Below are 24,223 nucleotides of genomic sequence, written 5' to 3'. Positions count from 1 at the left end.
TGGACGGGGGCCGTCCGGTGGCGGGACTCCTGCTGGGAAACGTGGAGGTTAATCTCGGGTCCGGAGGTGGATGTGCAGGGACCAGCGGAGACAGACACACAGGGGACCGTCACGCTGCGGGAACCCTCACCAGCTGGGACTGGACACAAGGGCGGTGGCATTAGGCACACGCGTCCCTCCTCCCAGGGAAACCTCACTGCAGGCTAACACGCTCTGTCCCCCATGGCGGGCTGCCCCAGGCTAAGGGGCCCGGATGCTGTGGAGCTGGGAAAAGAGGGCTCCTGGGAGCAGCACTTTGTTCCCAGCTTCCTCTCCCTGAGCTGAGCCCTGCCCTTCCCACCTGCCCTGCCAGCTTTCCAGCAACAGAGGGGAGAGTCCCCCTGCAGAGGTCAGAGCCAGTTAGCGGAGAGGGGCAACTGAGGAGCACGAGAAAGGAGGTGCGGCCGCAGGGAGGTTGATGACATCTGCAAAGTGACAGCCGGTGTTCCCCAAACAGGCGTGGGAGGCCAGGGCTGTGATGGTCATGAGAGGGTCCAGAGCTCTGCCCAGTGCTACACTAGCGCAGTGCAAACACACCCTGACTATGCACGACCACGGCTGCTCCCACTCTCCAGACCCCTGTGCCGGGGACGCCGATTTGGCGGGCCCAGGTGTCCCAGAGGCCCTGGACCCTGTCCCCTAGTACACAGTGCCCCAGCCTCTCCCGCTCACCCCGGCTGGAATCGAGGATGGAGCCTGGAGCTCCCCACCGCAAGGCCCGGGCCAGGGGAGATGGCAAGGTGTGTCCAGGGTGGGCTGAGCCTCAGCACTGTTTCTGGAGTCTGCTCAGAGCTCGAATTGGTCCCTTTCAAGTGCCTCCAGTGCCACTTGGTTCACAGAGAGCAGAGATTCTGCAAGACCTGGATAGCTGCCTGCAACCTCGGTGTTCTTGTAGAAGAATTTGCAATGAATTTTACCAACCTGATGAAGGGCTAAGGGCACCTGTCTGGCTGTGAGATGCTGCCTGAGATGCCTGTCTCATAAGCTTCGTGCTCTGCCTTCCCCAGGGACTTTGCTCCCCTCACCTCATCTCCCCAGGATGTCTCTGCCTCCATCCACTGAGGGAGGCTCAGGCCTACCCTGTCATTCACACAGTCCTTGCCGGCAATTTTCAGGTCTTCGCCTACGAAGGTGACACCATTGTCCAGGCTGTAATCGATGAAGACCTCCCTAAAGCACAGAAAGGCAGAGGGTAACCACCAGATGGAATAGACACAGTTCTTGCGCTTGGCTCAGTCCATAGCACACAGCTCTCCTCATGGAAATGACTTTGAACATCAGCCATTCAGGGCTACCAGAGAGCAGACAGCAGGGGTAGGGGGCATTCATCCCCAAGCACCATGAGATTGACCTCTGCAGTGAAGGCTGACCAGGCAGTGAGGAGCCCTGCATGGGGTCAGATGCCCTCAAGACCATGAGCGAAGTGACCAGGGATGGCGGTATGGTGGCACCATCCCGACTCCTCTGTATGTACACGGTATGTTGGCTTCACCCGGAAAAGCTGCCTGGAGCAAAGGTACCAGCCCTGGGGCACACCATCTCCCACATCCTGCCCTCCTCAGCAGAGCCTGGGCCACCGCGGATCCCTGAGCACCTCGGGGGATTGTCAGCCAGGGCAGGTGCGGAGGATGCCCTGAGCCCTCCCAGAGACAGACATGTGCTGCCCCAGCAGAGGTGGCTTCTGAAATTCTTGGCTCAAATGGCCCCCAAGCCTAATACTTACTGTCCAGCCTTGTCAAATGTATGTCCTGGGCAAATTAATTTTTCTTGATTCATAAAGGTGGGTTTTTTATCTAAAAGAAAACCACATGAGAAGAATGTCAGTAGACTTGTCCACCCATCCGCCCCTCCCCTTCTTCCTGCCCTTGGAAGCAGACCTGCCACTTTGGCAGAAGCAGCTTCTCTTCTCTGCCGCCTTCTGACATGTACCATGTGTTAAGTGCTGTGCAGAGCTCTGGTATTTTGGTTTTTTAAACTTTATTTATTTAAGTACAGTTGATGTACAATATTCCCTAAATTACAAGTGTACAATACTGTGATTCACACTTTTTAAAAGTTGTACTCCATTTATAGTTGTTATAAAAGGCCCTGGTATTTAATGGGAACAAGGCAGGCAGAGGCCCTGCTCTCAAGGACCTGACATTTGCGGGACTGGAGAGGAAGACAGACAATAAAGTAACAAACAATGAACAAAATAAGTGCCAGAGTGAAAAGTGCAGTGACATCAAAAAGCAAGGGACAGGATAGAGAAGGGAGGGGAAGGGACAGCTGCTTAGGAGCAGGTGACCTGTCCTGTCCTTTAGAGACTCAATTTCTCTTTAAGAGAAAGTGAAATATTTATACAGGACATGATGGGATGTCTGGGATTTGATTCACAATAATCAATGGTGAGAGTATCAGCAAAACCAGATTGGCCAGGATTGGTAATTACTGAAAGCAGGGGAAGGCTGCTTCAAGGGCATTATACGATTTTTGCTACTTTTGTATGTTATTGAAAATTCCCATTAAAGATAAGGTCTTTTTGAGATGGTGTTCCTGGAGCTGAAACCAGATGAGGGGAAAGGCAGGGAAAGGTCTGCGGAAGAGGGTCCAGGCTGTGGACACCTGTTCTGAGGCCTGAGGCATAACTAGCTGAGCTTGTTGTGGGAAAGAGGTGAGTGAGGAGAGGGGGCGGGGCCTCGTGGGCCCTGGGAAGGGGTTTGGGCTTTATTCTAAGGTCAGTGAGCCTGTGGCATGGCTGGCCAGGTTCGAGTAAGTTTGGACACAGAGGTAGCAGGGCCTGCAGGTGGACTGGATGTGGGATGAGAGCAAAGAGGAGTCAAGGACGACGTGCAGGTGAGTGAGCAGAGCGCCTGGGTGGGTGGCAGTGCCATTTATGGACACAGGGAAGCCTGAGGGGAACAGGGCTTCTGTGTTCGTGCTTGTTCTGTAACTTTGTGGGAGCTGGGAGGTGGTACTCCGGAGGCTCAGACAGCCCGTAACTAGTAGCTGTGGAACCTTCTCTCTCCTGAGCCCTAAATCTTCTCACACCCTGACCGTGGCCACAGGTCAGGCCTGTTCCCCGCAGATGGTCCCCTTCTACGTGACCAGCTTTTGGCTATAACTCGGTTCTCAGATTAGCTACGAACTTCTGAACTGTGTTCCCCTTCATTGGTGCTGATATAGAAACTACTCACCAGTTATGTTTAGGGGAAAGGATTTGTGTCTGAGGGGTAGGGTGATTGGGATTAGTGTGAAAAAATCACAAAGAAATGTGGTGTAATCTCCATAGTATTCACAGAGCAGGGAGAGTGAAGTGATGGCAGACACCTCGCATACGGAGTGCCAAGGAAGGCATGGTTGACTGCAGAGGAGCTTCTTTTTTTTCTTTTAATTGAAGTATAGTTTTTTTTTAAATAATATTATACTAGTTTCAGGGGTATAGCATAGTGATTTAAAATTTTTAATAGATTATACTGCATTTAAAGTTATTACAAAATATTGGCTATATTCCTTGTGCTGTACAATATAAACTGTAGCTTATTTATTTTATGCATAGCAGTTTTTACCTCTTAATCCCCTACCCCTGGATCTTGCTCCTCCCTGCTTCCCTCTTCCCGCTGGCAAACACTGGTTTGTTCTCTACATCTATGAGTCTGTTTCTGTTTTGTGATATTCAATCATTTGTTTTATTTTTTAGATTCCATGTGTGATAACGCAACAGTATTTTCTTTCTCTGTCTGACTTATTTCACTTAGCATAAATACCCTGTAAGTCCATCCATGTTGTTGCAAATTATAGAATTTCATTCTTTTTTATGGCTGAGTAATATTTACCACATCTTTTTTATCTATTCATCTGTGATGGACACTTATGTTGCCTCCGTATCTTGTCTATTATAAATAATGCTGCTGTGAATGTTGGGGTTCATGTATCTTTTCGAATTAGTGTTTTTTTTTCTTCAGATATATATCCAATAGTGGAATTGCTGGATCATATGGTAATTCTATTTTTACATTTTTGAGAAATCTCCATACTGTTTTCTCTAGTGGCTGCACCAATTTGTTGGTGCAATATATTCCCACCAACAGTATACTGGGGTTCCCTTTTCTCCACATCCTGGCCAACATTTGATAAGAGCCATTTTGACAAGTGTGAGATGATATCTTATTGTGGTTTTGACTTGCATGATTAGTAATGTTGAGCATCTTTTTATGTACCTGTTGGCTATCTGTATATCTTCTATGGAAAAATGTCTATTCAGGTCTTCTGCTCATGTTTTTTTTTTTTTTTTTTTTTAAGATTTTTAGAAATTTCATGTAATGTCTGAAACATTTATATTAACATATTTTCATACATATTTCCATACAAATACAAGATTTTTAGAAATTTCATGTAATGTCTGAAACATTTATATTAACATATTTCCATACATATTTCCATACAAATACAAATATAAGATTTTTAGAAATTTCATGTAATGTCTGAAACATTTATATTAACATATTTCCATACAAATAACCCAATGAAAGTTTAGTATTAGTTGTTTTGTTTGTTTTTTTATACTGCAGGTTCTTATTAGGCATCAGTTTTATACACATCAGTTTATACATGTCAATCCCAATCGCCCAATTCAGCACATCACCGTCCCCACCTCATCGCAGTTTTCCCCCCTTGGTGTCCATATGTCCATTCTCTACATCTGTGTCTCAACTTCTGCCCTGCAAACTGGCTCATCTGTACCATTTTTCTACGTTCCACATACATGCATTAACATACGATATTTGTTTTTCTCTTTCTGACTTACTTCACTCTGTATGACAGTCTCTAGATCCATCCACTTCTCAACAAATGACTCAATTTCGTTCCTTTTTATGGCTGAATAATATTCCATCGTATATATGTACCACAACTTCTTTATCCATTCGTCTGTTGATGGGCATTTAGGTTGCTTCCATGACCTGGCTATTGTAAATAGTGCTGCAATGAACATTCGGGTGCACGTGTCTTTTTGAATTACGGTTTTCTCTGGGTATATGCCCAGTAGTGGGATTGCTGGGTCATATGGTAATTCTATTTTTAGTTTTTTAAGGAACCTCCATATTGTTCTCCATAGTGGCTGTATCAATTTACATTCCCACCAACAGTGCAAGAGGGTTCCCTTTTCTCCACACCCTCTCCAGCATTTGTTGTTTGTAGATTTTCTGATGATGCCCATTCTAACAGGAGTGAGGTGATACCTCATTGTAGTTTTGATTTGCATTTCTCTAATAATTAGTGATGTTGAGCATCTTTTCATGTGCTTCGTGGCCGTCTGTATGTCTTCTTTGGAGAAATGTCTATTTAGGTCTTCTGCCCATTTTTGGATTGGGGTGTTTGTTTCTTTGATATTGAGCTGAATGAGCTGTTTATATATTTTGGAGATTAATCCTTTGTCCGTTGATTCATTTGCAAATATTTTCTCCCATTCTGAGGGTTGTCTTTTCGTCTTGTTTATGGTTTCCTTTGCTGTGCAAAAGCTTTGAAGTTTCATTAGGTCCCACTTGTTTATTTTTGTTTTTATTTCCATTACTCTAGGAGGTGGATCGAAAAAGATCTTGCTGTGATTTATGTCAAAGAGTGTTCTTCCTATGTTTTCCTCTAAGAGTTTTATAGTGTCCAGTCTTATATTTAGGTCTCTAATCCATTTTGAGTTTATTTTTGTGTATGGTGTTAGGGAGTATTCTAATTTCATTCTTTTACATGTGGCTGTCCAGTTTTCCCAGCACCACTTATTGAAGAGACTGTCTTTTCTCCATTGTATATCTTTGCCTCCTTTGTCATAGATTAGTTGACCATAGGTGCGTGGGTTAATCTCTGGGCTTTCTATCTTGTTCCATTGATCTATGTTTCTGTTTTTGTGCCAGTACCATATTGTCTTGATTACTGTAGCTTTGTAGTATAGTCTGAAGTCAGGGAGTCTGATTCCTCCAGCTCCATTTTTTTGCCTCAAGACTGCTTTGGCTATTCGGGGTCTTTTGTGTCTCCATACAAATTTTAAGATGATTTGTTCTAGCTCCGTAAAAAATGCCATTGGTAATTTGATAGGGATTGCATTGAATCTGTAGATTGCTTTGGGTAGTATACTCATTTTCACAATGTTGATTCTTCCAATCCAAGAACATGGTATATCTCTCCATCTGTTGGTATCATCTTTAATTTCTTTCATCAGTGTCTTATAGTTTTCTGCATACAGGTCTTTTGTCTCCCTAGGTAGGTTTATTCCTAGGTATTTTATTCTTTTTGTTGCAATGGTAAATGGGAGTGTTTCCATAATTTCTCTTTCAGATTTTTCATCATTAGTGTATAGGAATGCAAGAGATTTCTGTGCATTAATTTTGTAACCTGCAACTTTACCATATTCATTAATTAGCTCTAGCAGTTTTCTGGTGGCAGTTTTAGGATTCTCTATGTATAGTATCATGTCATCCGCAAACAGTGACAGTTTTACTTCTTCTTTTCCAATTTGTATTCCTTTTATTTCTTTTTCTTCTCTGATTGCCGTGGCTAGGACTTCCAGAACTATGTTGAATAATAGTGGTGAGAGTGGACATCCTTGTCTCGTTCCTGATCTTAGAGGAAATGCTTTCAGTTTTTCACCATTGAGAATGATGTTTGCTGTGGGTTTGTCATATATGGCCTTTATTATGTTGAGGTAGGTTCCCTCTATGCCCACTTTCTGGAGAGTTTTTATCATAAATGGGTGTTGAATTTTGTCAAAAGCTTTTTCTGCATCTATTGAGATGATCATATGGTTTTTATTCTTCAATTTGTTAATATGGTGTATCACATTGATTGATTTGCATATATTGAAGAATCTTTGCATCCCTGGGATAAATCCCACTTGATCGTGGTGTATGATCCTTTTAATGTGTTGTTGGATTCTGTTTGCTAGTATTTTGTTGAGGATTTTTGCATCTATATTCATCAGTGATATTGGTCTGTAATTTTCTTTTTTTGTAGTGTCTTTGTCTGGTTTTGGTATCAGGGTGATGGTGGCCTCATAGAATGAGTTTGGGAGAGTTCCTTCCTCTGCAATTTTTTGGAAGAGTTTGAGAAGGATGGGTGTTAGCTCTTCTCTAAATGTTTGATAGAATTCACCTGTGAAGCCATCTGGTCCTGGACTTTTGTTTGTTGGAAGATTTTTAATCACAGTTTCAATTTCATTACTTGTGATTGGTCTGTTGATATTTTCTGTTTCTTCCTGATTCAGTCTTGGAAGGTTATACCTTTCTAAGAATTTGTCCATTTCTTCCAGGTTGTCCATTTTATTGGCATAAAGTTGCTTGTAGTAGTCTCTTAGGATGTTTTGTATTTCTGCGGTGTCTGTTGTAACTTCTCCTTTTTCATTTCTGATTTTATTGATTTGAGTCCTCTCCCTCTTTTTCTTGATGAGTCTGGCTAATGGCTTATCAATTTTGTTTATCTTCTCAAAGAACCAACTTTTAGTTTTATTGATCTTTGCTATTGTTTTCTTTGTTTCTATTTCATTTATTTCTGCTCTGATCTTTATGATTTCTTTCCTTCTGCTAACTTTGGGTTTTGTTTGTTCTTCTTTCTCTAGTTTCTTTAGGTGTAAAGTTAGATTGTTTACTTGAGATTTTTCTTGTTTCTTTAGGTAGGCTTGTATAGCTATAAACTTCCCTCTTAGAACTGCTTTTGCTGCATCCCATAGGTTTTGGGTCGTCGTGTTTTCATTGTCATTTGTCTCTAGGTATTTTTTGATTTCCTGTTTGATTCCTTCAGTGATCTCTTGGTTATTTAGTAACGTATTGTTTAGCCTCCATGTGTTTGTCTTTTTTACGTTTTTTTCCCTGTGATTCATTTCTAATCTCATAGCGTTGTGGTCAGAAAAGATGCTTGATATGATTTCAATTTTCTTAAATTTACTGAGGCTTGATTTGTGACCCAAGATGTGATCTATCCTGGAGAATGTTCCGTGTGCACTTGAGAAGAACGTGTAATCTGCCGTTTTTGGATGGAATGTCCTATATATATCAATTAAATCTATCTGGTCTATTGTGTCATTTAAAGCTTCTGTTTCCTTATTTATTTTCATTTTGGATGATCTGTCCATTGGTGTAAGTGAGGTGTTAAAGTCCCCCACTATTATTGTGTTACTGTCGATTTCCTCTTTTATAGCTGTTAGCAGTTGCCTTATGTATTGAGGTGCTCCTATGTTGGGTGCATATATATTTATAATTGTTATATCTTCTTCTTGGATTGATCCCTGGATCATTATGTAGTGTCCTTCCTTGTCTCTTGTAACATTCTTTATTTTAAAGTCTATTTTATCTGATATGAGTATAGCTACTCCAGCTTTCTTTTGATTTCCATTTGCATGGAATATCTTTTTCCATCCCCTCACTTTCAGTCTGTATGTGTCCCTAGGTCTGAAGTGGGTCTCTTGTAGACAGCATATATATGGGTCTTGTTTTTGTATCCATTCAGCCAGTCTATGTCTTTTGGTTGGGGCATTTAATCCATTCACGTTTAAGGTAATTATCGATATGTATGTTCCTATGACCATTTTCTTAATTGTTTTGGGTTTGTTTTTGTAGGTCCTTTTCTTCTCTTGTGTTTCCCACTTAGAGAAGTTCGTTTAGCATTTGTTGTAGAGCTGGTTTGGTGGTGCTGAATTCTCTTAGCTTTTGCTTGTCTGTAAAGCTTTTGATTTCTCCATCAAATCTAAATGAGATCCTTGCTGGGTAGAGTAATCTTGGTTGTAGGTTCTTCCCTTTCATCACTTTAAGTATTTCATGCCACTCCCTTCTGGCTTGCAGAGTTTCTGCTGAGAAATCAGCTGTTAACCTTATGGGGGTTCCCTTGTATGTTATTTGTCGTTTTTCCCTTGCTGCTTTCAATAATTTTTCTTTGTCTTTAATTTTTGCCACTTTGATTACTATGTGTCTCGGCGTGTTTCTCCTTGGGTTTATTCTGTATGGGACTCTCTGCGCTTCCTGGACTTGGGTGGCTATTTCCTTTCCCATGTTAGGGAAGTTTTCGATTATAATCTCTTCAAATATTTTCTCTGGTCCTTTCTCTCTCTCTTCTCCTTCTGGGACCCCTATAATGCGAATGTTGTTGCGTTTAATGTTGTCCCAGAGGTCTCTTAGGCTGTCTTCATTTCTTTTTAGTCTTTTTTCTTTAGTCTGTTCCGCAGCAGTGAATTCCACCATTCTGTCTTCCAGGTCACTTATCCGTTCTTCTGCCTCAGTTATTCTGCTATTGATTCCTTCTAGTGTAGTTTTCATTTCAGTTATTGTATTGGTCATCTCTGTTTGTTTGTTCTTTAATTCTTCTAGGTCTTTGTTAATCATTTCTTGCATCTTCTCAATCTTTGCCTCCATTCTTATTCCGAGGTCCTGGATCATCTTCACCATCATTATTCTGAATTCTTTTTCTGGAAGGTTGCCTATCTCCACTTCATTTAGTTGTTTTTCTGGGGTTTTTTCTTGTTCCTTCATCTGGTACATAGCCCTCTGCCTTTTCATCTTCTCTGTCTTTCTGTAACTGTGGTTTTTGGTCCACAGGCTGCAGGATTGTCTCTGCTAATGTTTTAACCGGTTGTTTTTTTGATACTGAAGTGTTTGAGCTATTTATATATTTTGGATATTGACTTATCAGTCATATCATTTGCAAATATTTTCTCCTATTCAGTAGGTTGTCTTTTCATTTTGTCAATAGTTTCTTTTGGTGTGCAAAAGGTTATAAGTTTAATTTGGTCCCATTTGTTTATCTTTGATTTTGTTTCCTTTGCCTTAGGCGACAGTTCCAAAAAGGTATTGCTACAATTTGTGTCAAAGAATATTCTGCCTATGTTTTCTTCTAGGAGTTGTATGGTTTCAGGTCTTATATTTACATCTTCAGTGCATTTTTTTAATTGGAGTATAGTTGCTTTACAATGTTGTGTTAGTTTCTGCTGTATAGCAAAGTGAATCAGCTATTTGTATACATACATCTGCCCTTTTTTGTATTTCCTTCCCATTTAGGTAACCACAGAGCACTGAGTAAAATTCCCTGTGCTATACAGTCAGTTCTCATTAGTTATCTATTTTATACATAGTAGTGTATATATGTCAATCCCAATCTCCCAATCCATCCCACCCTGCCCCTTCACTCCTTGGTACCCATACATTTGTTCTCTACATCTGTGTCTCTATTTCTGCTTTGCAAATAAGTTCATCTATACCATTATTCTAGATTCCACATATATGCGTTAATATACAATATTTGGTTTTGTCTTTCTGACTTACTTCACTTTGTATGACAGTCTCTACGTCCATCCACGTCTCTGCAAATGGCACAATATTTTTCCCTTTTATGGCTGAGTAATATTCCATTGTTTATATGTACCACATCTTCTTTATCCATTCCTCTGTTGATGGACATTTAGGTTGCTTCCTTCTCCTGTCTATTGTAAATAGTGCTGCAATGAACATTGGGGTGCATGTATTTTTTGACTTATGGTTTTCTCCAGGTATATGCCCAGGAGTGGAATTGCTAGGTCATATGGTAGTTTTAGTTTTTTAAGGAACCTCCATACTGTTCTCTATAGTGGCTGTATCAATTTACATTCCCACCAACAGTGTAAGAGGGTTCTCTTTTCTCTACACCCTCTCCAGTATCTATTGTTTTAATGCAATTTTAGATTTTTTGGTATATGGTGTGAGGAAATGTTCTAATCTCATTCTTTTATGTGCAGGGTGTCCAATTTTCCCAGCACCACATATTGAAGGGACTGACTTTTCTCTATTGTATATTTTTGCCTTCTTTGTCATAGATTAATTGACCATATGTGCATGAGTTTATTTCTGGTATCTCTCTACTCTTCCATTGATCTATGTGTCAATTTTTGTGTCATTACTCTGCTGTTTTGATTACTGTAGCTTTGTAGTATTGTCTGAACACAAGGAACACAATACCTCTAGCTTCGTTCTTTTTTCTCAAGATTGCATTGACTATTAGGGTTTTTTTGTAGTTACATACAAATTTTAGGATTACTTATTCTATTTCTGTGAAAAATGTCACAGATTTTTTTCCTAGGAATTGCATTAAATTTGTAGATTGCTTTGGGTAGTATGGACATTTTAACAATATCAATTCTTCCAATCCATGAACAAGACCTTTCTTTCCATTTATTTGTATCTTCTTCACTTTCCTTCATCAATGTCTTATAGTTTTCAAGTATAGGTCTTTCACCTTCTAGGTTAAGTTTATTCCTAGGTATTTTATTCTTTTTGATGCAATTGTAAATGGGATTGTTTTATTAAATTCACTTTCTGATATTTTATTATTAGTGTACAGAAATGCAAGAGATTTCTGTATATTAATCTTGCATCCTGCAACTTTATTGAATTCATTTATTAGTTTTAATAGTTTTTTTTTTGGTGGAGTTTTTTGTATCATTTTCTGTATATAGTATCATGTCATCTGCAAATAGTGACAGATTTACTTTTTCCTTCCAATTTGGATGTCTTTTAGTTCTTTTTCTTGTCTGATTGCTGTGCCTAGGACTTCCAATATATGTTAAATAGAAGTGATAATAGTGGGCATCCTTGTCTTTTTCCTGATTTTAAAAGAGAAGCTTTCAGCTTTTCACTGTCAAGTGTTATGTCAGCTGTGGGTTTGTCATAAATGGCTTTTATTAAGTTGAGATATGCTCCCTCTATACCACCTTTGATAAGAGTTATTTTAAAAATCATGAATGGATGTTGAATTTTGTCAAATGCTTTTTCTGTGTCTATTGAGATGGTCATGTGATTTTTATCCTTTTTTTCGTTACTGTTGTTAGTGTGGTGAATTATATTCATTGCTTTGTGGATATTGAACCATTCTTGCATCCCTAAAATAAATCCTACTTGATCATGGTGTTGATTCTTTTTTATATATTGTTGAATTCAGTTGGCTAATATTTTGTTGAGGTTTTTTGCATCTATATTCATCAGAGATATTGGCCTATAATTTTCTTTTTCTGTAGTGACCTTGTTTACTTTTGCTATCAGGGTAATGGTGACCTTATAGAGTGATTTTGGGAGTGTTCCCTCCTCTTCAATATTTTGAAATAGTTTGAAAAGGACAGGTATTAGCTCTTCTGTGTAAGTTTGGTAGAATTCCCCTGTGAAGCCATCTCATCTTGGACTTTTGTTTGCTGGGAGTTTGTTGATTACATATTCAATTTCAATACTAGCTATCAGTCTGTGCAGATTATCTATTTCTTACTGATTCAGTCTTGGAAGATTATATGTTTCTAGACATTTATCCATTCTTTCTTGGTTGTCCAATTTGTTGGCCTGTAACTGCTTGTAGTATTCCCTTATGACTTTTTGTATCTCTGTGATATCAGTTGTGATTTCTCCTCTTTCACTTCTTATTTTTTTAATTTTGGTCCTCTCTCTTTTTATCTTGATGAGCCTGGCTAAAGGATTATCCATTGTCTTTACCTTTTCAAAACAGGTCTTGATGTGCTGGGGTGTTGATTAGTTCCTGGCTTTGCATATGAAGGGAGAGGTTACCAGGCTTCCATCCAGGTCTCTCCCTCCACTTGTCCACTTTGCCTCTATCCTTATAGTGTCTACAGTGAGTGGGCAGCAAGGGCTTTGACGGCTTGGTTGGATGAAGGGAATGCAGTGTGTTGTGTGATATTTCTTACTTGGAGGTACCAAGCAGGTTACTTACCATAGACTTTGCTGAAGCCCAACTCATATCTGCAAACAATTTCATCCTTCCTTTTTTGATCTAGGCCAGATGCAAAAAATGTCACTTCGTAGGCTTCTGCAAGGGTAACATCCAAAGGTCTGTGTTAGGAGGGGCTGAGTGCTGTCTTCCCTCTGATCTCACAGTTACAGAAGGTCATCCAAAATTGAACTCCCAAGTGACTCCTATGAGGAAGCAGCTCTGTCTGAACCAATATCTGTGTACCTCCTGTGCCAGATCCTCTCCTGGTGTCACTGAGGGTCCACTCTGAGGCTGCTGGACTGGGCTTTGAGCACTCAGGTTGCTGCTACAAACCTCTCTGAACTGTTGAGCACATTGAAAGACACCCAGTCTCCTACCCTCCATAGGGGCAAACCCAGGCCCTGAAGTACCACAGTCTTCCCTAAGAGGTACAGGCAGTGCTCTCCACCATAAATGAAAGAGGAACCAATGTAGTGCTGTGACTCTCCATGGTGTTTGTGGTTACACAGGTATTGCGTGCATCTGTCAGAACTCATCAAATGATACACTTAAGTTTGCTGAATTTCAAAAAGAGAAATCTTAACAAAAATTGTTTCCAAATTCAAGATATGTGGTGCGGTAGCCTGATGACTGTAATTTATTTTGAAATGCATCAGAAAGTCAGATGGACTGATGAAGACAGACAGAGAAAGAGAGCTAGATAGATTAATACGAAAGAGAATACAGTCAGATATTAAGTGCGAATCCAGGTGGTGGAGATAGGGGTGCCCACTGTACAATTGTTTCCACTATGCTGCAGGTTTGAAATTAGCCATAATAAAAGTTTGAAAGAAAAAGAATTTACTGATCAATAAAAATAAAGACATGGACACAGTGAGGCAGAAGTCATGGTTCCTACTGGGTGACAAGTGACTAATGACAGGAACAGAGCAAAGGCTGTGGGAAGCCATGGGGCAAGCTGACCAGGAAAGACTTCGGGGTTGAGGCGCTCTGAGAGTGAAGTCTCAAAGGCTGGGTGGGCTGGACCCTGTAAAGCTGAGGAAGGTTTTGCAGGGAGCCCAGTCCTGCCAGCCCCCAGCCTCTGCAGCAGGTGGGCTTAGAGCAGAGGATGGACCTTGGAGGGCCCAGTTGTCTGGCTCGGGGGCCTCAGCCTCCATGGTCAGGCTGGGGTAGGGAAGTGGTCTTCTCTGTCCCTCGGGCCCTGTGCAGAGGATGGGCTGAAGCACAGGCCTGGAGGCAGGGAGGCCAGCGGAGGCCTCTGCCTAGTCCTGGAGGGAGGCTGAGAGACTGAAGAGGGCCTCCCCACTCCCGGCTTCCTCACACCCGGCCCACTGACTTATTCAGAATGACAGCCTGATGAACAGCTTCTTCTACTTTATTTGGGGTCCAGGTTCCTGCCTTGAGCTTTCCCTCCAAGTGACAGTCATGCTGTGTGGCAGCTTTTGACAAGATGACAGCAGCTGTAAAGGTCAGAGCAGCACTGCTGGGCCACGCCTGCAGAGGGTGTGCAGTGGGCACCTGTCACCTCAGCTGGGCCACCACAGGGCATGAATGACAATGGGCATCTTCCTCTATGGTTTGACAGGCCTGTGTATGTCCCAGGGACATAATCAGAGAATTGAAGCTGTCAGGGTGCTGCACGGCTCAGACGTGACACCAGAGAAGCAGTGACCCATGTCCCCACTTCGCATTGCAGGTCACAGTGTGGGATTCAGGAGGAGTCACACAGCTGCCACCCACAGCGGGCTCAGCGGGAGACGCTTTCATCCTGGATGTTCCTTAACCACTTCCCTCCCCACCTTGGGCTCAGCCCGGGGGTGGGGGCAGCACCAGGGGTCAGTGATGGAAGTGTTAGTGCCAGCTCCTGTTGGTGAGGGCTGCCAGCTCCTAGGTCCTGTGCCAGTCACTGTGAGCTCCACTGCATCTACGTCTCCCTGCAGACCTGATAGTGGGTGTTGCTGTTTCTACTTCTTGGCGACAAAAGTGGAGCTCGCAGATACTCAGCATTTTGTGCTGGTTTCGTGCCTGTGGGCAGCAGAGCTCGGATATAAACACTGCTCTGTGTGACCCCCATGGCCTATTGCACTGTAACCTTGCAGTTCAGAGCACCGCGGCCAGGCCCAGCTTCCTGGGTCTGCGTCCAGCTGCATCCAGCTGTGTGCTGTTACCAGTGGGAGCGTGTGCTTATCCACCCACCTCAGCTCCACAAATCCCAGTGATGTGGACGTACGAGCCGGCACGCACAGAGCTCACTGAGAGAGAGGGCTTCTACCAGAAAAGCAGCTGCACAGGATCCTCCCCACACTGATGCAGGGACCCTTCCGGGGGAGAGAGGGCATCCTTGTCAAGTTCCAGACCTCAGGGAGAGGCTGACCCCGTTGAACCAGTGGGTGTAGTGTTGGCTGTGAGTACTTGTTGGATGTCTTTGTCAGACTTGAACTGTGTCCAACTTTTTTTTTCATCCATTGAGATAATCATGTTTTCCTTCTCCATCTTCCTGATGTGGTAAATTACATTGATATTTCATATACAGAATCAGACTTGCATTTCTGGCTTGATCCCTAATTAGTTTTGATGTATTATATTTTTTATGTGTTGTTGGATTTCATTTGCTAAAAGTGTTGTTGAGGGTTTTAAAGTATATATATAATTTTTAAAAGAACTTTTGGTTTTAGTTTTATAAACTAAATTCATTTTGGTCACCTTTTTGCAATATATGTATTCAAGTCTATACCATTATGTGGTATACCTTAAATTTATCCAGAGCTATATTTCAATTACATGTCAATAAAGCTGGATCATAAAAGTAATTACACATGCATATCCACACACAACTCCCAACATACACACGTCATACAATCACACACTGACTTACATATCTGCACACTCATATGTTGGACAGATTTCCATACAATCACCTCATACACACACACATCACACACAGACACCACACTCATAGACACCACACACACATACCATACACACTCACTCCACTCAAACCATGCATACACCACACACACTATCACACCACATACAGAAACACACCATGTTCACACACCCTACAGTCACAACACCCACACACCACCCAAATGTGTCACCCACACACACACACACACACACACAGACACACACTTCTGTATAGATATGTGACTCTGGCTCTTACCTCCTAAACAGAGAAAGTAAGTGTCCCCAGCCATCACTTCCATACAGGAATTTTCCACCAGCTGGAACAGACAGTGGGGTGGCAGGGTCAGGGCGACTGATGGCAGAGGCATAGGGAGAAGACACCCCATCTCCCGTCTCATGCTTAGCCCACACTCACCGAGGTAACAAGCTTTTCCAGGGACTTGAATTCGTCTATCCCATACATTTGGTCTTTTCTTTCTACAATATCATGCAGCTACAAGGGAAGAGGAGATGGTAGGCACCCAGCCAGGGCTTGAGGACACAGCAGATCCCGTCCCAGGAGATAGGCTCTTGCCTTCTGCCGTGTTGGACTCCAAGGGCCACATCCTGGTGTCTGCCAGCAGCCCACCCTTAGGGACTGGAAAGCTCCGCCTTCCACACCTCTGGTGTGTAGGTTTACACAACACTTGCTATTCATTGGCCGTGGCAATCTGTTCTCCACACAGTTGGGGTGGGTAGAGGGCCATCCTCTGGGGGTCCCTGGGACAGCTGCCTTTGAAAGCTTTCCCCAGTTGGGCTCAAGAGTGGCACCTGGTTAGCTGAACACCTGGTTAGCTGTTCTGAATTACCTGGTCTTTCTTATAATCTTTTACACCCAGGCAGTAAACTTTGGCCCCCATATCCCGAGCTTTGTCAGCCTAAGAGGGAAAAAAAGGTTTGAGTAAAAATACCCCAATACATGGAGCACAAAGCTGGTAATGATGGACAAGACTCACTTCACTCTTAGTTTCCCGTAATGTCGTTGGTAGCAGTGGTCCAGTGGTCAGAGTGATAATCAGGCTGGAAGCACTGCTGTCTGCAGAAGAAGCAGGGAGTGGCCTGGTCAGCAAGGCACCTGGAATGACCTGCCTCAGGCTGCCGGGCCCACAGCACTGCTCCCACACCTCCTCCTCCTGGGGAGAGGCCACCTTGACTGGAGTACCCACCACCCAGAGCTCCTGGAGGGAGAAGGCCGCAGCCCAGGGCCCACTTGACAGACGAGGAGCCTGAGACCGGATCAGAGCCCTTCCTAGTGGACCCTCACTATGGGCAGGTGGCACAGCCTTTGCCCTGAAAGGCACCTGCAGCTACTTCACTGGACGAGGACAAGCCTCTCAGGTGAGCACAGGGAGGAGCAACCAGAATGACTGTCAAGGTGCTTGGGCAGCAGCCCCCGCCCAGCTCCCCGCCTTTCCCCAGCAGCCCATGCATCTTTCCTGACAAGGGCTGCAACCCTACAGTCTAGATGCAGGTGGTCTGGGCCAAGTACAGCCATTGCCACAGTCGGAGGCACAGTCACAGGATGAGAGTCAACCAGAGGGAAGAGGCTCAAGGGAAAGGAGGCAGAGCCAGAACTGTGGTGGACAAAGTGTGGGCAGCCAGGGGGACGCCAAGGTCTCTGTTCCCTAAACTGAACCCCGTCTGCTCGCCGTCCCTGGAAGTTCTCTTTTCTTTTTCATGCAGCCCAACCATAGGTCAAGCACTTGATATCTAGTAAGAACCAGGAATGTAATGCATGATGCCATGTGGTTCTCGGAAGCACCCCTGGGGGTGGTTTTCATCCTCACTGCGCAGAGGAGGAACCTGCATCACAGAGAGGACAAGGGACTCGCTCCGAGGGTCAGTGCTAGGAATTGGCCGAGGGGGTCTGCACCAGCCCTCGCTGAGGCCCGCGCCTGGCTCGGTCCCACCTGAGCACAGTGACGTCAGCAGGCAGCTTACTTTTGGAGTAAACTCTTTCAATCTGCTCATTTGCCTGCAACAAAATGAAGGAAAGTTGGGGGAGGGCAGTGAGATGACCCAATAATACTCTAAGAACTTGAGAAAGCAGAATAAAGTCTCAGAGCTGTAGGATCTGTACCTTTTTAAATCCTTCCTGCATGTGTGTGGCTCCACTAGGTACTATATTCTGAAGTCTGCTAAGACCGTCACGAATTTCATTCCTGAAAAAAATCAGTAAAGGGGGTTGAGGAGGAATGAGGGTTGACTGTTACAAAACAGACCAGCTGCCCTAATGCCATTCTGCCCTGTGGAGACCTGCCTGGACCAGAGAGGACACAAGTGGCCCTGTGGTGACCTCTCTGCCTGTGTCTTTGACACTGACAGGCCTTGGTCAACGCTTCTCTGTCTCCCATTCAGTGGGCGTGGAGGATGCTGCTTTGCTGGCCCCATGGGTGGGGCCTGGCTTTCAATGTGCTCATCCCTGTCTCAGGCATGCAGACCTCAGGGGACTCAGCAAGGGCCCTGCCTTGACCGTCCGTGGTGAGGGGGGAGCACCCATGGATGTGCACCTGTGAATCCAGCACCCCCAATGTGACTGGCGGTACTGCTGGCACCTAAGGGGTCCCTGGTGAGGGCACGTCACCTTCCAACAGGCAAGGCTGAGTTTGGAAAGGTCACTCTGCTGATACCCCTGCCCTGTCCCCTCCTCCCCTGCCACAGACTCCTGAGGTGGACTTGGACCCTCCAAGCCACTTCCCCCTCTGGATCCGTACTGAAGGAAGTAGTCAAGCTGCTCCGTTAGAGTCTAGGGCTCCTGGGCTTCATGTGCTCCTGACAAAATAGACCATAAGCTGGAAAAGAGGCCTGAGGCCCATCCATGTGGGAGGAAGAGCAGTGACCCCAGGCTGCCATGGGGATGGGCAGTCGGCCTCTGTTAAAGCAGACAGCAGTGGATGGGACTGGGACACACCAGGGCTGGGGCTTAGGTTCAGGCTAATGCAGGGTGATGGGCTGAGCAGTCACAGCAAGTCTAAGGAGAACGTGGTCCCTGAAGGCTGGCTCTCACTTTGCGCAGAAGGGATTCTGCCCTGAGGTGTGATCTGAGAGCCCCAGGTCCTGCCCTGCCTGACCCAGCCCAGGAGCTGAGGAGGCTGTGACCCCGGGCCAGTGGAGGCCAAACCAGGCCCTGCCCACCCCAGCACAAACACCCTCCCCTCTTCCTGACACTTTTGGGAAGATTTCTCTTTTGTTGACAGCACCCTCAATATGCTGGAGCTCTCATCTCTCCCCAGCCTTCGGCCCGGGACTGAGCTTGGCCAGTCTTCACTCCCGCCTGAGTGGGCCTTTTTCTTGGGCTGCCTCCCCCATCCCTACTCCCAGCTCTGTGCACTAGGCTGCTTATGCCCTCATCAGGCCCTTCACTTCTTAAGATTCCACCCCATTTTTCACTCCCCTGAGCCCACTCCCACTTCTGACACCTTCCCTTGAGGAAGACATCGTCACCTCCAATTTCCAGAGAGGGCCCCAGAGACCCTCAAGAGCTTCCCCACAGCTCCCTTGATTCAGGCTCTGAACCCCTGCCTTGGAGGAGGCAGTGGTCCTCCTCTCCCCCACGGGCAGCTCCTCCCCCCGAGGCCCCCACCCAGCCCCCGCCTCTCTTTCTGCCACCTGCCTGACAGCCCCCCACTGACCTGCTGTCTTCCACCTCAACCCCACTCAGGTCTCTCTCTCTGAAATGCAGAAGACAGGGACACCCAAAACCATGCCTTCCCCTAGCTCACCTAACAAGAAGCACAGCCCCTGCTTCTCCTGGGAGCCAGGCATGGGGAGTGCTGTGTCCACGCACTGGCACCAACACACTCCCTGGGTTCCGATCATTTGCGTCATGGGCATCTTAACCTCCCGGCTACTCAGGAGCTCCATATCTTCCCACCTCCAGGGCTTTGGGCACATCGCTGGGCCCACCGGATGGTCCATCTAAGATGCTGGTGTGTCATGCTTCCTTCCTGCACCCCAGCCCACACTCATGGGCTCCCTTGTCTCAGACCCACTAAGGGACCAAGCTCCCCTCCACTGAAGCTCCAGCACTTCAGCACTGCCCATCCCTGCCTCCTGGTTCTGACTGTGCCTCCCCTCTTCCCCCACTGGCCCAGAGCAGAGAGTGACACACAGAGCAGGTGCCCAACACAGGCCAGTGTTCACAAAGGGCCCACACATCTGCTCCACCAGATCCCAGGAGTCCTTGCAGTGAGCCAGTTCTCAGAAAAGGGAAGAGTGCTGAGAGGACACAAGACAGGCGGAGGGCAGGGCTTAGAGGGCGCAGAGATGGTCTAGCAGCACGGGGGTCTGCCAGGGCCAGCGCAGTCAGGGGTCAGTGGGAGCCATGGAGCCGGGGCTGGGGGTCAGAGTGGACACTGAGGGGAGCCCAGGACGGCCCAGCCTGCTCCCAGTGGGTCCGCATGAGGTCTCAGGCAACCCCTCAGTTCCCTGTTTTTCCCTGTGACCACTCCCACCAGGCCTGCCTTGGGGGATTAAAGCAGTTCTTACCTGTCTGAGGTGAGCTTCATGAGGGTGTGACCCAGTGTGGAGTAGGTGATGAAGGACATCCTCAGGTTAGGGCTGGAGAAGTATGAAGACGAAGTCAACAAGCAACCAGGTAGGGGGTGCATGTCAATTTCCCGGGTCCCATTCCAAGTGTTTTGCTTTGGGGACCCGTTTCCTGAACCCTGGAAGTTCCTATAACTTAGTAAAGGATTCTGAGGCCTATGGAGGTGTGGGGCCTTCCTGCTCCCTCCCTATACTCCCAACCCCCCAAAATCTCTCTCTCTCTCTCTCTCTCTCTCTCTCTCTCACAAACACACACACACACACACACACACAGAGGCATGCACAAGAAGATAGATACTCATGCACTTCTGCATGAGCCTCCCAACTGGCCTCTTTTCTACTGTAAACTTCTTTGAGACTCACCCCTTTTCTCTCCTTGCCCACCTTCCCCATGTCCTGCCCATCTCAAAGAAATTATTGTACCTCTTTTCAGCCTTTCACACCTCCCTCCCTGTTCTCTCCCTCCACTGTCTTCTGCTCCATTGACCCTCATTATTTTTTCTCTTAATTGCTACCATAGGTCCCTAGCTGTGCTCTCTACTGCTCTTGGCTCTTGTTACAAATGATTTTAACCACTATTATCAGACTTTTCTACCTGGAGGACCTCATGTATCATATTAGACACTTGCTCAAGAATCATCTATAGCTCCCAATTACTCACAGCGGAATTCTAAGCCCGTTGGCCTGGCATTATGAGCCTCAATGGTTTTGGCTCCACACTGCCCTGTCTAGACTCATCTCTCAGGCTTCCCTGAGTTAACGCTATGCTCCAGTCAAATAGACCACTGACTCCACAAGAAATCTCCTTGATCGTTCTTCTACCCTGTTTTCCCCATTCTTTAGGATCTAGTTCAAAATTCCACATCCCCTAAAAAGTCATACTTGACTTTAAAAAGATAAGAATACTTGCTTTTCCCTTAAAGTTACAAGAAATTCCTTTTCACTTTTCTTTTAGCCCTTGGCACAGTTTAACTCGGTGTTTGGTTACTGGTTTGCCTGTTTATTAATCTGTGCGGTCCTCAAGGGCAGACTGTGTCCCCTACAATGTGGCCTGACCTCAGGCAGGAGCCAAGAAAGCTGCTGAGACCTGATGGAACCAGCGTGATCCGTCCTTTCCGCTTCAGAACACCCCCCTGGACTCTGTGCTCCTGACCAAAGGGACTTCTGTGACCACCGAGTCTAAAGAGCTATGTACCCTGCCCGGCAGAAGAAAATACTAGCTGTACTTTGTGTACTTCTCCACTATTTCATCCACTAATTCGTAAATGTCCTTCCAAGTAGCATTCGCCTTCTGTGACCTGAAAACAAAGAAGACCTGAGTCAGAGGGATGAGGCGCATCCATCCAGTGGGCAGTGTTTCTGCCTCTCGAGCTTCCAGCAGACACTTTAGCAAATCCTCCCCATCCCAGGTAGCGAAAGGCTGCCACACTCCCTCAGTGACCTCAGTGGGTCACCCTGGTGGTGACTTTCATCACTGTGAGTGCTGGGGAGGGTAAACAACCAGACCCATGTGCAGGGGGATGAGGGTCTTTGGGTGGCAAACCAGGATGGTTGATCATTTTACTTGGGGCTTTAAGACAAGGAAAGAGGGAGAATTCGTTGGTTAGAAACGCCTCCAACGATTCTGACACGTTGCCTCTCGTCCCTCACGTATGGACACCCAGCAGGTACCCTGGCCTCAGGCCAGGGAGCATGTGTTACTCAGGCTGTTTTATTACCATTTTTTTTTCTCATCAGCCTGCAAACTAGGCCTGGGACACTGCTGTCCTGACATCATGATAATCACCAGCAGGGAAAACTGCAGGCCCTTCCTGGTCTCCTTCAAGTTTTTTGGTCCCATTGTCTTTAACTTTAGTGCCAGGATGGAGACTGAGGAGCCAGATGGGGGTGAGGGTGAGGAGTGTGCCGTGCTTTCAGACAAGCCTGGCCTGTCCCACTGTAGCCATGCTCTAGGCTTACTCCTCACTGATGGCCTGGGGATGGGAGATGGGTGCATAGGGCCCATTCCAGGAAACCTTCAGCTCCTCTTCCCCTTTGCAGAATCCAGCAAGACTCAGTCCTGTCCCACCCACTAGCCTCTGGGCTACTTCATCCAATGTCTAGGAACTTTCCCCCTTTCCAGTTGATTGCATAAGCAAATAACTTCCCTACTCTACCTCCCAGAATGTTTTGAGGATGACAGATGTGCAGTAAAGGGCTTTGGGGACCGTAAAGTGCTTCAGTGATATTGGGAGGCATAGCACTGTTACTACTGAATGAGTAAAATTTATCCTCAGCCCCACGGAGGAGTTGAAAATGGAACCAAGGCAATCTGTCCAGTCTGAGGACACGCCCCTCCCTGTCCTTCCTTGAGGGCCAGAAGGTACAACATGCACAACCCTGGTTTCCCAAGGCCACAAGCAGACAGACCAAACTGTTCATCATGTGCATACAAACTGTAACGTGGGTCTCCAAGTTGTCAAAGAAAGAAGCAAAACATTTAGAACCAGCAAAGCAAAGGACTTTCTAAGCAGTGAGACTATGTAAATGTCTAACAGATGACATAACAATCTCCCTGGGTCCCAGGAAAAATAGAGGTCATTCGGGTAAATAACAAAACAAAACAAACACCAAACAAACCCAGAAATCACAGTGAGCTTCTTCCAAGTGCTGACAAGACAGCTCCTAGCAATCACCTGCCCCTCCAGCTGTGTAAGGGACGTGCAGGTCACAGATCCAGGTTAAGCTGATGGAGAGACTGACAACCATCCAGAAACTCTATGGTGTTTTTTTTACTTTCCAAATATAAATGTTTCCGGGAACAAAGGCCTGGCACACTGATTCTAACTTAGGAACAAGGAGGCCACAGAGGTGTGTTCCTTGGGTCTAATCAAGACTGTTCTTGTCTCCCCTCTCTCAGAGGCTGGGTTCCCTTGCACTGCTTCCTGTCCTCAGTGGTCCTGTGGACAGAGGTGCCCTAAGGAGCACCCGGGCCAGGTGGGAGAGCCACTCACGCGTCCACTATGAAGTACAGGTCAAAGGCACCCTCGCAGGATTTCAGCTTCTCCCAGTTGTTTCTTTGATGGCTGGTGCCCAGGTGGAAGCTTCTGTGGTTTGGGAGGTGGTGCAGGAATCTCCCTGGGCTCAGCTCTAGAGGCTGTAGCACCAGCATCAGGAAGAGCATGGAGCCCAGCATCCCGGGCCCAACATTCCCCATTTTCTTGGCCAGCCCCGTGGTCCCACTGGACCCTGGCCACTTCAGGCCACCTCAGGCTGGGGCATGTGCTACCTCCGCTGGTTCCCAGGGACCACCACTCCTCCAGCCCTTTCACTAAGGTGCACTGGTGCTGTAAGCCTCCCCTGGTATCTGCCCTGAGGGCAGAAGAGGCAAGAGGCTGGTCTTGGGGGATGTCCTCACTACCTGCATAATCCTCCCCTGTGATGTCCCTTATGATGGACAGGGAGGTTGGCGTGGTGACTTTGTGACCCGCAGGTCTGCTCAGTGTCCTGCTATTGACAATCCCAGTGGGGAGGCACGGGTGGGAACAAGATGAAACGTCCATTTGTTCTTTATCCCAATCTCTCCCAGGTGGCCATTAAATTCCTCGGGAAACCCTGCCTTTCTGTCAACTGAAAGAAGGCAGCTGAGGTGGCTTAGATAAGGACATCACTGTTGGGTCAAGGAATTGGGAGCCTAGAGTGCTGCAGTGGTCACTCGTGTGACCCAGTGGATGAAAGGGTGTAGAAGTGGAGGAAGGCCTGTAAGGATGTCAAAGTCCTTTGTGAATGAGGGACATGGCAGTTATCTTCTTCTGTGTAGCAAATCACCCCAATCTCAGTCGCATAAAACAAGAACTATTTTATTATTCTCCTGGGTTCTGTGACCAGAAATCAGAGAAGGCTGAGTGGCGATGGCTTGTCTCTGTTCTGTGTGGGCATACGCAACTCTAAGTCAAAAGTGATTAAAAAGCCAAGATTGTGAATGTAAAACTTTTTAGAATACCTTAACCAATTT

The 24,223-nt window shown here is 45.8% G+C and overlaps 1 protein-coding gene across 1 annotated transcript in view; it reads right to left on the bottom strand.

The window, feature by feature from the left end:
• Positions 1 to 20,617, bottom strand: part of LOC103001522 (anthrax toxin receptor-like) — a 29,148-nt gene extending 8,531 nt beyond the window's left edge. The window contains exons 1-11 of the mRNA XM_057530349.1: positions 20,593 to 20,617; positions 20,170 to 20,241; positions 17,762 to 17,843; positions 17,623 to 17,656; positions 16,638 to 16,717; positions 16,491 to 16,559; positions 16,058 to 16,135; positions 15,899 to 15,959; positions 12,736 to 12,831; positions 1,763 to 1,832; positions 1,065 to 1,209 (exon numbers count right to left, since the gene is read on the bottom strand). Coding sequence (XP_057386332.1) covers positions 1,065 to 1,209; positions 1,763 to 1,832; positions 12,736 to 12,831; positions 15,899 to 15,959; positions 16,058 to 16,135; positions 16,491 to 16,559; positions 16,638 to 16,717; positions 17,623 to 17,656; positions 17,762 to 17,843; positions 20,170 to 20,228 — 774 coding nt within the window. The 5' untranslated portion in view covers positions 20,229 to 20,241; positions 20,593 to 20,617. The remainder of the gene's footprint in view (positions 1 to 1,064; positions 1,210 to 1,762; positions 1,833 to 12,735; positions 12,832 to 15,898; positions 15,960 to 16,057; positions 16,136 to 16,490; positions 16,560 to 16,637; positions 16,718 to 17,622; positions 17,657 to 17,761; positions 17,844 to 20,169; positions 20,242 to 20,592) is intronic.
• Positions 20,618 to 24,223: the final 3,606 nt, after the last annotated feature.

The sequence above is a fragment of the Balaenoptera acutorostrata genome, chromosome 16 (assembly GCF_949987535.1).
Source record: "Balaenoptera acutorostrata chromosome 16, mBalAcu1.1, whole genome shotgun sequence".
In the NCBI taxonomy this organism is placed as follows: Eukaryota; Metazoa; Chordata; class Mammalia; order Artiodactyla; family Balaenopteridae; genus Balaenoptera; species Balaenoptera acutorostrata.
Note: the sequence above shows the minus strand (reverse complement) of the source record. Positions and strands in the feature narration are given on the sequence as shown.